The sequence below is a fragment of the Anastrepha obliqua genome, chromosome 4, assembly GCF_027943255.1.
Source record: "Anastrepha obliqua isolate idAnaObli1 chromosome 4, idAnaObli1_1.0, whole genome shotgun sequence".
Classification (NCBI taxonomy): Eukaryota; Metazoa; Arthropoda; class Insecta; order Diptera; family Tephritidae; genus Anastrepha; species Anastrepha obliqua.
In genome coordinates, this window is record NC_072895.1 from 102,525,982 (window position 1) to 102,541,741 (window position 15,760).

At 36.3% G+C, this 15,760-nt stretch overlaps 1 protein-coding gene across 1 annotated transcript in view; it reads right to left on the bottom strand.

Moving 5' to 3' along the window:
• Positions 1-14,724, bottom strand: part of LOC129245860 (sialin) — a 31,335-nt gene extending 16,611 nt beyond the window's left edge. Inside the window, exons 1-2 of the mRNA XM_054884283.1 lie at positions 14,370-14,724; positions 3,256-3,581 (exon numbers count right to left, since the gene is read on the bottom strand). Of these exons, the coding sequence (XP_054740258.1) occupies positions 3,256-3,581; positions 14,370-14,379 (336 nt within the window). The 5' untranslated portion in view covers positions 14,380-14,724. The remainder of the gene's footprint in view (positions 1-3,255; positions 3,582-14,369) is intronic.
• Positions 14,725-15,760: the final 1,036 nt, after the last annotated feature.

Genomic DNA, 15,760 nt, shown 5'->3' on the forward strand with positions numbered 1-15,760 from the left:
CAGATCTTCTGTAGACATTCGTCAAACACAACTTTAATGTCGGTGCAGAAAGGCGCTCATAAATATGCTAGCATCGTCCTTCTGTAGGCTTTAAAGTAGATTATGGTATGTCTTCTCCAACTAGAGATAAGCTGTAACGTCTACTAAATGAAGCACAGCATACCATTTCTTGACATCCTACATAATTATTGCTTCCGCGTTCCGTTCATCGCCCATTCTGTACTGCGGTGCTGCCATCAGTCTATATTTTGAGCACATTCGGCAGTTGAATAGAGGCATCTTCCATATAGGAATCCAGGCATTCCATAACGAACATAGTTTTTATGTAGCCGAACTAAACCCAAACTAGTTTTATGCCACTCACCTTTCTTTTTGATCTCATACCCAAATCTATGTTTTGTTGCCATTTAGAGGTTACTTGACTGGAATTGTTTACCCCTTTCATTCTTGTTGCTTTTGATATTTTTACAGTTTTGTATATAATCAAACTTTTATTAAATAGTTTGATCGAGTAATCTATGAAACGTGCATTTTCTTCAGCTGATAACTAAGTAATTATTCACAGCCTAAGTGGACTAGTAATCAAAAATTGATTATAGGCACGCATTTGATACTAGAAAAGAGTCATTGAAGATAAATTTTATTAAAATAAATCGATGTAAGAACTAAGGACGTTTGAAGGGTATGTCTAGATATCAAAACAAGTGTAGTCAAACGAATCAAATTTTTGAACGACACACAAATGGGTTATTAATAGACTCATTTTAATCAATCTTGGTTAATTTTTTTTTTTTTATTTAAGCAGATAAGTGTTTTTCTGAGTGCTTGAGCACTTTATTAACGATTTGGGTTTTTTCTGAAATGCTGTTAGATATACCATTTCAATTTTGAAAATCCTGAATACCAGCTTTTCATGTGCTCAAATTGAAGATATGAAATTTGGCGATATTTGGCTTCAGCAGCTCATCAAACAATTCATATTTTTTCAATAGCTTTGATGATCTTATTATCAGCTTTATTCACATTTCCCATTGGCGGTCTCGAAACTGCGATTTGAACACTCTGTTGGAATTTCTTTAATGGGGTGCCGTTTAAGTTCAATACATATTATCTGGATGATCCAGAGACGATCTAGGCCATAAGCGTGGGTTAAATAACTGCCATGTAGGAACCCAATTGGACAAAGAATCGAATTCGTCAATTGTATGTCTTAAACATATTCATATACTAGCAAACCCGGCCCCCTTCGCTGGGCACACTAAAATAGAATAGATATGGTTTAGAACAGAAAATATATGGTTTTCATATTATTTATTTCTTTATTCTTTATTCAAGCGCTTTGGCATAAACAATATTTTTTGTTTTTCTATTTGTTTTTGAGTAAATATAAAATATAAATTGAAAATCAGGAAAAAAGAAGATTGTTTTTAAATTTCAAATCAACGCATATGAATAAACAATCGTCTTTTTTCCTGATCATCCATGAATTTTTCGTTTCAATTTATATGTTTTATTAAACATTGGAGCTTTTTTAACCATTATCCATTTATATTTTTCAAAAAAAAAAACGAAAAAAAATTTTTTTTCCACGAACACATAATTTCATTCGGTTTTCACATTAAATTCTCAAATTTCGTAAGAAATTATTCACTGTTCCAAAATCCACTCCAAAAAAATTCACAAACAACTTTTACATGTTGCACTTACGTTTTTTCCTTATGGCATCCACATCAGAAAGAAATATTGACACATTGTAACTCACACTGTCAATTTGACAGTTCAGTTCCGCCTCAAGCGTTAAAAAAGTAAGCGACATTATGGCTGGTTCAAAAGAACGCTGTACCCGTTGCCAGTGCTCCGAATTACAACCAAACTTTACGAAACCCATTTTCAATACTTACTTAACATTGTGCGTAAGTTTGGTTTAATTCGGTGCAAAGACACGGCGAGTCCACGTTTTGGCATATATTTCGAGACCCTAGTCATCAATAGGTATGAAAATTACCCCGTATTAAAGCACTTATCAACAGCTTCCATTTGATACCCATATTGTACATACACAACCAAAGGTTACCCGGGTCCACGTTTTGACCTATATCTCGAGACCCCAGTCACGGAGCGGCATGAAAAATACTCTGTACTAAAGCATTCACCAACAGCTTCCATTTGATACCCATAGTGTACATACACATCCGAAGGTTACCCGGGTCCACGTTTTGACCTATATCTCGAGACCCTATCTACCAATAGGTATCCAAACTATACGGAAACCATCTTCAATACCTCCTTAACAATGTGTGGAAGTTTGGTTTAATTCGGGTTAAAGACACGGCGGGTCCACGTTTTGGCATATATTTCGAGACCCTAGTCATCAATAGGTATGAAAATTACCCCGTATTAAAGCACTTATCAACAGCTTTCATTTGATACCCATATTGTACATACACAACCAAAGGTTATCCGGGTCCACGTTTTGGTCTCTATCTCGAGACCCTAGTTATGGAGCGGCATGAAAAATACTCTGGACTAAAGCATTCACCAACAGCTTCCATTTGATACCCATATTGTACATACACATCCGAAGGTTACCCGGGTCCACGTTTTGACCTATATCTCGAGCCCTATTTCCAAAATAAAATATAATCCATGTTACTCATGGATGATGTAGCTTTCGAATGGTGAAAGAATTTTTAAAATCGGTCCAGTAGTTTAGTAGTCCATAAACATGTACACATGAATCGGGTGTTTTTTTAGTTGCATGAGAACTATCGATATCGATAACTGTGGTTTGACAGCTAAGAATAGCAAACTGTATTGACATTTCTGTTCAGTAAAGTTTTGCAAGCCATCATGAATCGTTTAACGCCAAAACAATGCTTCCAAATTGTGGAAATTGACGTTGAAAAAAATAAAACTGCTGGCGAAGTCCATAGAGCGTTTCGTCCATTTAATGTGCAGTTTACGCGCTGGCGGCATCATCAGTTCTTATTTATGTAATATTCAAAAAATAAATACTATGAAATTATCCACCAGATTATAATAAAAAGAAAATCAATACCAACAATATTTCAGTTTTGTAACATCGCTTTAAGCTCACAAGTTTTTAAAAACACACCCGATACATACTCTTGTGTGCTGACGGGCCACATCAGTATTCCACTACCTTTATTCTACTAGTATATTTATAGGTGCAACATTTTTGTTTACCCACTCAATGCTATAATAACTTCTTAGCCGAATTCCAATTCAACTCACCCCTATCGCATTCAGTAGCTGCTTCTCCAACGAATAGCTATTCCTCTTCGCCACATGCAGCACTCCACTCTGATTAGACGCCTGCACGGCTACACTGTTGCTACTTAAACTCGCATTAATACTGTTGTTAGTTGAATGTAGATAACTACTATTGACTAAAATATCTTGTGTAAGATTCGCCGGGAAAGGCGGAGGCGTTTGTGTGTGTACTAACTTCGTATTGGTGGCAATCATTTCCACAATGGTTATGTTGAGATTGATGCGGATCATGTAGTTCACGGCGAAACCGATGAATGCCAGATACCACAGGACTGTACGAGCTTCAACTGCAAAACAAAAAGGCGGAGAAAGGCAGAGAAAAGATTATTATTATTTATAATTCTATTATTTATAAAAATTCCATATACATAGATTACTTTAGATATAGTCAAAATGAACGCAATGTAAAGCGGGTATCGTTAGGGGCGATTGTCGCACCTTGGCCGTTGTAAACAAATATTTTCTATTTTCAATGAATTCGTACATAAAGGGTGATTTTTTAGCTATTATCTTTTTAAACAGTTGGTTTAAACAGCTGACGCACGCTTCGTGTTTTGTTTCACTGTCAAACATCTTCAGTTTGGTCTATAATTTAACCATGAATCGTCTTACAAACGAACAACGCTTGCAAATCATTGAATTTTATTATAAAAATGCGTGTTCTCTTAAGAAAGTTTAAAGTCGAAAAATTGTGTTCGGCGACGAAGCTTATTTTTGGATCAATGGGTACGTAAATAAGCAGAATTGTCGATTTTGGAGTGAAGATCGGCCAGAAGAATTGCAAGAGCTACCAATGTATCAAGAAAAGGTCACAGTTTGGTGCGGTTTATGGGCTGGAGGTATCATTGGACCGTACTTCTTCAAAGATGCTGCGAATCGTAACGTAACTGTGAATGGTGAGCGCTACCGTGAAATGATATCCAACTTTTTTTTGTCCAAAATGCAAGAGCTTGACTTGCATGACATGTGGCTTCAGCAAGACGGTGCCACATGCCACACAGCACGCGTAACAATGGACTTGTTGAGAGGCGAGTTCGGTGAACATTGTATTTCACGTTCGGGACCTGTCAATTGGCCACCCAGTTCGTGCGATATAACGCCTTTAGATTATTTTCTGTGGGGCTATGTTAAAGCTCATGTCTATTCCGACAAGCCTGCTTCAATGAACGCATTGGGAGATAACATTAAAGCATTTATATGTGAGATATCGGCCGAAACATTGGCACGAGTATGCCAAAATTGGACTAAGCGGATGGACCATTTCAAGCGCAGTCGCGGGCAACATTTGCATGAAATAATCTTCAAACATTAAATTATATGGACTGTACTATCGATTTAAATAAAAATTTCATGAATTTTTCTGAATTTTACATGTGTTTTTGGAAAAACTTTCCTATAGCTCTTAAAAAATCACCCTTTACTCGAGTTGATTTGATATAATAAAATATACAAATGATTTTCCTGAGCATCGATGTAGTCGAATAAAGCAGTAAGGAAGTGCTAAAGGAAGCTTACGGCTTCCCTCTTTGCACGCCATAACATTGAGCAGCAGCAAGAATGCAATATAGCAATTAAGATAAGATACCCGCAGTAAGTGCTTTAGGCTTAATAGCGTTAGAAACAAATATGTGAATTGTGTAATTGTGCCCGTTGTCGCATACTGCTTACGTTTTCTCCTACTGAAATTTTTCGCAGAATATTTTTTTGAAACATTTTAATCCACCATCGACCGCATAAATTCTATATTTTACATATTTTTAAAAATCGGGTTCAAAATTGCTCACAAAGGTAAGAAATATTGAGTTGAAATGTTCCACAAAAATATGCGCCATTAAATTTTATTATAGACTCTTAACGACAATATTAATGGTAAATGGAATTTTATACGAATTCTTTCAAATAATTTAGTACAACCGGAGACCAAATTACGAAAATTTCAATATAGGATACTGTGGTAGTGAGAAAACGGCAGATGGTTTAATATTCTACAGCTCCCTTCTTCTTAATTGCCGCGATAGCCGCTTGCGCCATTTTGGCCGACTTCTACAGCTCTCACTCTTTCAAAATTACTACATGATATTTGTTGTAAAATTTCGGCATAAAGTGTAAATAAATTTAAATTGAGTCAAAAAATATTGGGAATTGTTCATTTAAAAAGCGCGTGTTACACATACATATGTCAAAATTTTTTTTTTCTGTTTTTCTGGAATGTTGGTACAACTGTCCTCTATAGTGTCACAGAGTTTGAGCGCGATCGGTCAGTTAGCTTGTTTTTAGCATTTAATTATAATAGTCAACCGCAGGTGTGCTCTGCGATTTTCCCTATGTATTAAAATATCGAACAAAGAATTTGTCTTCAATTTTGTGTTTTGAACAGGATTTCGTATACCGAATCGTTGAAAATGTTGCAGAAAGCCTATGGCGAGTGTTTTTTTTTTATCAAAAACACGGGTCTAGGAATGGTATAAGGCTTTTGCAGAGGGACGAGAAGTCGTGGAAGATCTGCTCCGATCTGGTCGCCCAATAACGTCTTCAACGGATGAAAAAGTCAAGCAAATGGTGCTGAAAAACCATCATTTAAGTTTGAGGGAGGTAGCTTGTGATCTTAGCGTGTCTCACGAACCAATTCGCAATATTTTATGGGACGCGTGGACGTGACTCATTCCAAAAGAGTTGAATTTCTTTCAAAAAATTTATCGGAAGAAGGTGGCCTAAGACATGCTTGAGCAAGTGAATTCGGACCCAACGTTTATCCAGCGCATCATAACAGGTGATGGATGTGGGAGTATGAGTTCGATATACAAACCAGTCAACAGGCGGCTGATTTACGCTATCTACATGAGCCGAAACCCAACAAACCACGGCAAAGTCGGTCAAAAGTGAACGTCATGCTACTCGTTTTCTTTGATTATCCTGGTATTGTGAATAAAGAATATTGTTTGGAAGTTATGTAACGGTTGAGAGTGAATGTGCGTAGGAAACGGCCCGATTTGTTGAAAGAAAACTCACGGATCTTGCACCATGACAACCCACCGTCTCACAAGACTCATATTGTCAACACTTTTTTTTACCAAAAACCTGACAAAAATCATCGAACAACCACCGGATTCCCTGTGACTTTTTTCCTTTTCCCAAAACTTAAATTGCCACTCTCGAACGCCGCTTTGAGTCGATAGAAGCCACTAAGGAGAATTCGCTGAAGGAGCTGAAGAAGATCTCTTTAAACTCGTTTAAGAGGTGCTTTGATGACTGGAACTAATCGTTGGCATATGTGTATTGCTTTGAATGGAGCCTATTTTGATGGCGACAAAATAAATTTTGATGATTAAACAATTATTTTGCGTTTTATTGAACAATTCCCGGCACTTTTTTGACAGAATATATATATCGAATGTTTTTTTAGCTGCATGGGAACTATCGATATCGATAAATATGGTTTGACAGCTTAGAATGGTAAACTGTATTCACATTTCTGTTGTTCAGTAAGGTTTGGCAAGTGAACAGGAACCGAAAAATTATATATATATATATAATTGGCGCGTACATCCTTTTTGGATATTTGACCGAGCTTCTCCTCCTATTTGTGGTGTGCGTTTTGATGTTGCTCCACAAATGGAGGGACCTACAGTTTCAAGCCGACTCCGAACGGCAGATATTTTTATGAGGAGCTTTTTCATGGCAGAAATGCACTCGGCGGTTTGCCATTGCCTGCCGAGGGGCGACCGCTATTATATTAGAAAAATGTTTTTCTTAATTTTAGTGTCTCACCGAGATTCGAACCTACGTTTTCTCTGTGAATTCCGAATGGTAGTCACGCACCAACCCATTCGGCTACGGCGGCCGCAAAAATTACTTTCACAAAAATAAATCTGTTCGCGAAGTTCTCAACTTGTTGGCCTTTGACCTCCGACTACATTTGTCCTCCGACTCATTTAGATTTATTATTAAAATTTATTGAAAAAATGAATGAACAATTGGACTAATCGAATGGACCATGTAACTTGTAGCCGCGGCGGATATATGCCGGATAACATTTACAAAAAATAAATGTCATGCAACTATCTACCAGATTAAGTTCTAAAACTCTTAAAAAACACCCGATATTTAGATTTTAAGCTAGTCTTTTCCATTAATTTTTTTGCATAGCAAGTTTCAAGCACCGCAATTCTGGGGTTGTTCTGGACTCCAAACTTAGCTGGAAATTAAACGTCGAAGGAGTAAGGAAAGCAGAAATCGCTTTATATTCCTATGAATGTATGCTAGGAAGAAGATGGAGTCTTCAACCCAAGTATACATTATGGTTCTATAAAACGATTATACGACCAATTTTATCGTATGGCTCGATGGTTTGGTATAAAGCTCTAGAGAGAGAATACAACATCAAATTACTTGGCAGAATACAAAGACCAGCCTGTGCAGTAGCAGTCGGTGCAATCAGACCATTTCCTAGGCAGGCTCTGAACGCACTGACACATGTTATTCCGGTAGATCTACATATCAAGAAAATTGCAACCATGAGTGAATTTAGGTTAAATGAAGCCGGTCGCTGGAAGGAAAAAACTCATGGCCATGCTAAACTATTACTGCGACAAACCCAGTATACCTCGAAGAGGACTGACTACATCGTCCCGACGCTAACATTCAATAGGAATTTTGCCACTCTCTTTCCATCTCGGAAGGAGTGGAAGACGAGATTCTCACTAAACAACTTCGACACTGCAGTTTATACAGATGGCAGTAAAATATATTGTGGTGTTGGAGCTGATATATATTCTCATAGACTTAAAATTGAAAAATATGTGCGTCTCTCTAATGCTTGCAGTGTCTTTCAGGCGGAAGTACTGTCAATTGGGGACGCTTATAGGCTACTAATCGCAAATCCCTCTTTTGAGAGCAATATCGCTATTCTTTTGGATAGCCAAACTGGATGCGGCGACAACAACCTCTAAACTGGTGGAAGAAAGCAGGAATAGCCTTACCGCCTTGAGTGAAAACCATAAAGTTACCTTAATCTGGGTCCCGGGGCATCGGAGCATTAAAAGTAACGAAAAAACAGATGAACTGGCAAGAGGGGATCTGCCATGAATAACGCTCTTGCAGAATTGGTATTCACACCATTCGGTGTCGTCAAGAATACAATTTTCCTAAAATACCTCCGAATCGCGGATTGTATCATAGATGGAGAGACCAGGCAAAATGCGAAATTAGCAGAACGTTATGGCCCACCTACAACCTCAAGCAATCGTCGACATTGATAAACATAAAACGACGGGACCCCTGGAGACTAACGGCAGTCAAAGCGGCTTTTGGTCTGTGGGAGAACAAGCAGCCAAAATGGCATATCTCACAACACATACTCTCACAGTTGCGAACAACTGGAGAAAAAGGAAACACTTTCTCAGTAAATGCGCTGCCCCATGGAAGGGCAGAATGTTAACTCTGGGCAAACCGTTGTTCAAGAGTCTCGAACCACTATCTGGCTTAGATGTCAACCACCTGATAAGTTTCCTGAACCGTACTGACTGGACATAGACATGCTGCAAATAACTGGTAAACAAGTTGGCAACGAGGATGTGGCAACAAAATGCTCGATTTCGACTGCCAGAGTGTATCGGGTACTGGATTGAATTGTACTTTTTAGCGTTTAGCCGATTAATTTCCATTTCACTGTCGATTACTTCCGTTTCACTCCCGTAATAGTATTCAAACAAATCGCAAAGATAATAAAAATCAAATCTAATTTATATTTATAACACCTGCCGATAATTATCGGCACTTGGAAGGGGTTCCCAGCTGGTAGGCGATGAAAATCACTTATAAAATCACACATTTTTTTTGCAAAATTTTTCGCTTACTCCAACAAAATGCAAAACCAAACAAACATATTTTTACATAAACATAAAATTAATTAAAAATATATACAATTACACCATTCCAAGCTAATTGAATTATAATATTTAATTTAAATAAGCGCAAGTAAACATACTGATATTTATTTACTTAATTATAGTACAAGTGCGTTCAAACGTATGTATGTATGTACGTATGTATATATATTCACATATCGTTGCTTCCCAATAAATTATTATTATTTCATATTTAGTGAAATTTTCTCGATGCACGTGCATATAAATATAAGTACACACATCCATATATACATATATATATATGTACGTATGTATATTTTCTGATGTCACATATACATTAGGGTGGTCCAAAAATGCATGGGAAAAAATTTATATTAAAATTTTTATGCTGCCACCCCCCATAATGGTAAAGAATGAAAAATAAAAAGACCCGTATTTTTTTTTTTTTAATCAGACCATATTTAATGGTGCCGCCGGGGCTTTGAAATATCCCATGTATTTTGCATGGGAAAAAAATACTTTTTCGTAGATTTCATGTAAAAACCTGGAAAATGAATATATTTTAACCGGATACCTCAGTTTCTCTTCATAATTGGTCAGGGAATAACAACCAATTATGAAATAATTAATTTTTTTGTATTAACTATTTTTTATAGAACCCCAAAAAGCCCCCATAAAACGAAAATCTAAGAAAAAATCGAAAAACAATATTTTATATTACTTTTATGAAAATAGTTAATACAAAAAAAATTAATTATTTCATAATTGGTTGTTATTCCCTGACCAATTATGAAGAGAAACTGAGTTATCCGGTTGAAATATATTCATTTTCCAGGTTTTTACATGAAATCTACGAAAAAGTATTTTTTCCCATGCAAAATACATGGGATATTTCAAAGCCCTGGCGGCACCATTAAATATGGTCTGATTAAAAAAAAAAAAAATACGGGTCTTTTTATTTTTCATTCTTTACTATTTTGGGGGGCGGCAGCATACAAATTTTTTTTGGACCACCCTAATATACATATATTTAGTAGCTTGTAATAAGTATGAATGAATCTACATACTAGTTTAGTAAGTCATTGCCTTGGCCAAATGTGCACACGATCGGCCCGCTAACCGGTCAACAGCTGATTCTCGGAATAAGTCTATACGCATTTGCTCTGAATTTGCGCAGTGCCACTAACGTTTTGTATTTAGTTTTTCGTAATTTCGGGGGCTTCATAGATATGTTTTTATTTTAAATAGTGGAATTCAGCTTTTTTTGTTTTTTTGCACGCACTTTGCTTGAAATAGCAGAAACTTGTTTCGATTTTTCAGGAAAATTATTAACTAGTCTCAGTAGCGGGTATTTAAATACAAAGAAAAAAAATTTTCCTGAAATGTTTATATAATATATAAATTTTATCAGGCAAGCTTTGCGTTTCGCGTGAACTGCACAAAGCGACAGTTGAAGAAAAATGCCTTATAGGCTTTTCAAGAGAAGCATATCATTTCATTTGCAAAGTGTGTTTCATTGCATATTTTATTAATATTAAAAATATAATAATCATAATAATAATAATAATGAGGCATTTTACTGTGACAACTTTAGGCCTAGCGGCGTCTTTATGTTTTTTAAGGAGATCTCGTTGTCTTTGCCAAAAATGTGGAGTAGATGGTAGAATAAAGGGGAGCTAGAAATCTAAACTGACATTATCTAACTATTAAAAAGGTCTTCAGTCTCTCTAACGAATTGCAAAAAGTCGTTGGTGGACAACCACACAGGAGTTGAAAATTTCCAATCGCTTTTTCGCTAAGGCTGCATATTTACACGAAATGTGTTTGATACTCAAAACAAAGCCGGCAGTCTGACGCAGTTGGCAGACCTAATCGATGCAAGTGAAAAGGTCGTCATTTCTGACAGTGTAGGCAACCAGAGAGCAGTCAACCGAACAGATAACGAAAAAGTTTTACCTGTTTGGGGCCGCCTTTTTATTTATTTGTTTCAAGAAGTCAAGAAAGCACGTTTTCAAACTGACTACTAAAACTAAAGAAAATGGAAATATATAAATAATTAAATTACAAACTTACATCTAACTAAACTAAAAGACAGAGTTCAATAGTACAGAAAATTCTTTCTTTGAAATTGAGAAATCTAGGAGTTTGCCCACTGCGTAATTGTAAAACTGGAGGTTGACTAATTAGGGCCACAGAATCCTTCGGATGCCATAAAAACGTATGCCGCTATTTCTCTTAGCTGCTCCACGGTTACACTTTTCCCTCAGTGGTCAGATATCCAGCATTGCATTATCGTGTGCTTTGTAGCCAGATGTTGAAGGGTACCATAGCACCCGTTAGATAACTAAAAATGCGCCCTTTGAACCATTAATGAGACTTATCATATTCTGGTGCAGGTTGTGATTGCACCTAAGCTTTAAGTGCAGTGGAAATTTTGGAGCCAAGGGGACCCGTTGGCCGAAATTTCTCGAAGAAGAATTCTGACTATCACCTTTCTGTCGAACTTTTCCCTAAATGTTACGCCAGACTGCTGTGACATTTATAAAAATATGACGTAAATACACACCGAACAACCTCATACCTGCTAAACTCTCAATAGGAGCCATTTCAACGTTGCTGTACGCCGATTATGTCGCGCTGCTTTCTGAGGATGCGGCTGCTTTACAAAATAAATTGTCAGAGTGGACTGAAGTCTTGGCTTTACGCATAAGCAGCAAGAAATCGTAGCACGTGACCTTTGCATTTAATGATGGTGACCAAATTTCAAAATTTCAGTTTGGTACCGAAGAGGTAGCCATAGCTTAGAGCTTCAAATATCTTAGATCCATTGCAAGCAACGAATGCACACTAGACCGTGAAGTGACGAACCGCCTTCAAGCCAGATGGCAGAGTTGGCGCGCAATATCAAGAGTTCTGTGGGACAAAAAAATGCCGATGAAACTAAAAGGCAAAATTTATAGAACTATGGTCCGATCCGCAATGACATATGCCTCTAAATGCTGGCTGTTGTGCGCTAAGCAGGAGCAAAGGATCCATGTGGCGCAGATGAGAATGCTGCGTTGGGCTTCGGGCGTAGCAAAACTGGACAAAATAAGCAATAAATACTTCAGAGGTAGCTGCCATGTGGTTCCAATAATTGAGAAATTAAGGGAAAATCGCTTGCACTGATCTCATATCAAAGAAGACCAGATCAGCACGCAACAAAGAAATGGGTAACTCAGCCGCTTCCATCAATGGGACGTGGCAAATCCTTTAAATCCTAGCTAAGCAGCATTTAAAATGATATGCAGCCGAATAAAGTCAACGCATGGACAAGCCAGGACCGTTTAATTTGGAGATTGTATACGCGGGGGCCGACCCCAACTAAGGGATCATAGCGAGGAAGAAGAAGAATTAAACTATGATGTATATTTTTATATGAATTAAAAAAAATAACAGCTGTACGATTTTAAGTAGAAATGCTCGTTTGTAATTAAATATAATTTTTTTATTTTATTTTTATTTTTTGTTTTACTATAGAATTTTAAAAAATACAAAATTTATGAATTTAAAAAAATTACAGCTGTACGATTTTAAGTAGCCCTCACTGTACATATAGAAATGCTCGTTCGTAATTAAATATATTTTTTTTTTTATTTTTATTTTTTGTTTTGCTATAGAATTTTAAAAAATTCAAAATTTATGAATCAAAAAAAAAGAAGCTGTACGATTTTAAGTAGCCCTCACTGTACATATAGAAATGCTCGTTTCTAATTAAATATATATTTTTTTACGTTTATTTTTATTTTTTGTTCTGCTTTAGAATTTTCTGTACGGACGAGCTTTTCCTGGAGTGCGTCTTGATGTTGCCCCACCAATGGATTATTGATTGATAGGACTGATAAAATTTCGTACGCGCAAAAAATCTTTTTTTTTTATTAATTTACATTTATTTTTTGGTTTATACTATATATATATATAATTGGCGCGTACACCCTTTTTGGGTGTTTGGCCGAGCTCCTCCTCCTATTTGTGGTGTGCGTCTTGATGTTGTTCCACAAATGGAGGAACCTACAGTTTTAAGCCGACTTCGAACGGCAGATATTTTAATGAGAAGCTTTTTCATGGCAGAAATACACTCGGAGGTTTGCCATTGCCTGCCGAGGGGCGACCGCTATTGGAAAAATGTTTTTCTTAATTTTGGTGTTTCACCGAGATTCGAACCGACGTTCTCTCTGTGAATTGCGAATGGTAGTCACGCACCAACCCATTCGGCTACGGCGGCTGCTTTTGTTAAAATATGAACCATATCTGATAATAAATGAATAAAAACAAAAAAATTTTGTGTAGTATCGAGTTTTTTCTTGAATGAACTGCCGCAAAATTATTGACTAATGGAATTGATAAAATTTGATCTGCTAAAAACCGCATACACGCATACTGCATACTAAAAAACCTACTTAAATTTTTTTTTTAATTTATCGTTTTCATAGTATTATTTATCATAGTATTATTTTATTAAATTAAGTGCACACGACAAAAAATTCCAACATAATTATAATAAATATTTATTTATTAAAAAATTGTATACATAAATTTATATGTATGCATAAAAATTAATTAATAAAAAAAAGCTGTGCGATTTTCAGCGACACTCACTGTATCAATAGTTTTTTTTTTTTTTGTTTTTGGTAATTGTAATTCCAAATAATGTTTTTCTGATTTTTCGTAAGGCTTTGGAAATATAATTATAATAAATATTAATGTATTAAAAAATTGTATACATAAATTTATACATATGTATGCATAAAAATCAATTAATAAAAAAACCGTGCGATTTTCAGCGACACTCACAGTATCGAAAGTTTTTTTTTTGTTTTTGGTAATTGTAATTCCAAAAAAAATTTTCTGATTTTTCGCAAGGTTTTGAAAATATAAATAATAATTATTTATTAAAAAATTGTATACATGAATTTATATGTTTTTTTTTTTGTGTTTTTGATAGTTGCTTTGATTTTTTTTTTTTTTAATTTTTAATTTAACAAAAAACAGTTATTTTCCATCCACAATAAAAATGCTTTTCCTATTACTTTCCTGTAACATTGACTGACCGAAAATTCCTAATATGAAAATATGTATTTATTACAAAACAAATTATATGTACACTTTTGTATATGTATTTTATGTCTACATTTTTAATATTTACAAAATAATTCATTGAATATTTACCTGCTACCATTTTTGGTTTTTCTCAACAATATCACAGCAAAAACCACTCAAAAAATGTTGAAATATAGTTGTCGTCGTCTAATGTACACCTTTACCACACTCAGGCACAAATTCTGGTTGCAGCAAAAACTTTCAAAAAACTTTTCTTTATTATTTTTCCCAAAAAACTTGTGCGTCTGCGCACTTCCGCGCGCCTCTAGTAGGTCGTTGGTTGACTGAGTGTATTGTAAGAGATCACTTGAGTAGAGGGACGGCGTCGATACACAATCTGTGCATCAATGAAACGATCAACGATCGTAGACAAGGAAGTGCAGCGTCTGGCACACGATTACGCGGAAAGTGGGGAAGCCTTTTCAAAGCTTTCTTCATTTCTGACAGTGTAGGCAACCAGAGAGCAGTCAACCGAACAGATAACGAAAAAGTTTTACCTGTTTGGGGCCGCCTTTTTATTTATTTGTTTCAAGAAGTCAAGAAAGCACGTTTTCAAACTGACTACTAAAACTAAAGAAAATGGAAATATATAAATAATTAAATTACAAACTTACATCTAACTAAACTAAAAGACAGAGTTCAATAGTACAGAAAATTCTTTCTTTGAAATTGAGAAATCTAGGAGTTTGCCCACTGCGTAATTGTAAAACTGGAGGTTGACTAATTAGGGCCACAGAATCCTTCGGATGCCATAAAAACGTATGCCGCTATTTCTCTTAGCTGCTCCACGGTTACACTTTTCCCTCAGTGGTCAGATATCCAGCATTGCATTATCGTGTGCTTTGTAGCCAGATGTTGAAGGGTACCATAGCACCCGTTAGATAACTAAAAATGCGCCCTTTGAACCATTAATGAGACTTATCATATTCTGGTGCAGGTTGTGATTGCACCTAAGCTTTAAGTGCAGTGGAAATTTTGGAGCCAAGGGGACCCGTTGGCCGAAATTTCTCGAAGAAGAATTCTGACTATCACCTTTCTGTCGAACTTTTCCCTAAATGTTACGCCAGACTGCTGCGACATTTATAAAAATATGACGTAAATACACACCGAACAACCTCATACCTGCTAAACTCTCAATAGGAGCCATTTCAACGTTGCTGTACGCCGATTATGTCGCGCTGCTTTCTGAGGATGCGGCTGCTTTACAAAATAAATTGTCAGAGTGGACTGAAGTCTTGGCTTTACGCATAAGCAGCAAGAAATCGTAGCACGTCACCTTTGCATTTAATGATGGTGACCAAATTTCAAAATTTCAGTTTGGTACCGAAGAGGTAGCCATAGCTTAGAGCTTCAAATATCTTAGATCCATTGCAAGCAACGAATGCACACTAGACCGTGAAGTGACGAACCGCCTTCAAGCCAGATGGCAGAGTTGGCGCGCAATATCAAGAGTTCTGTGG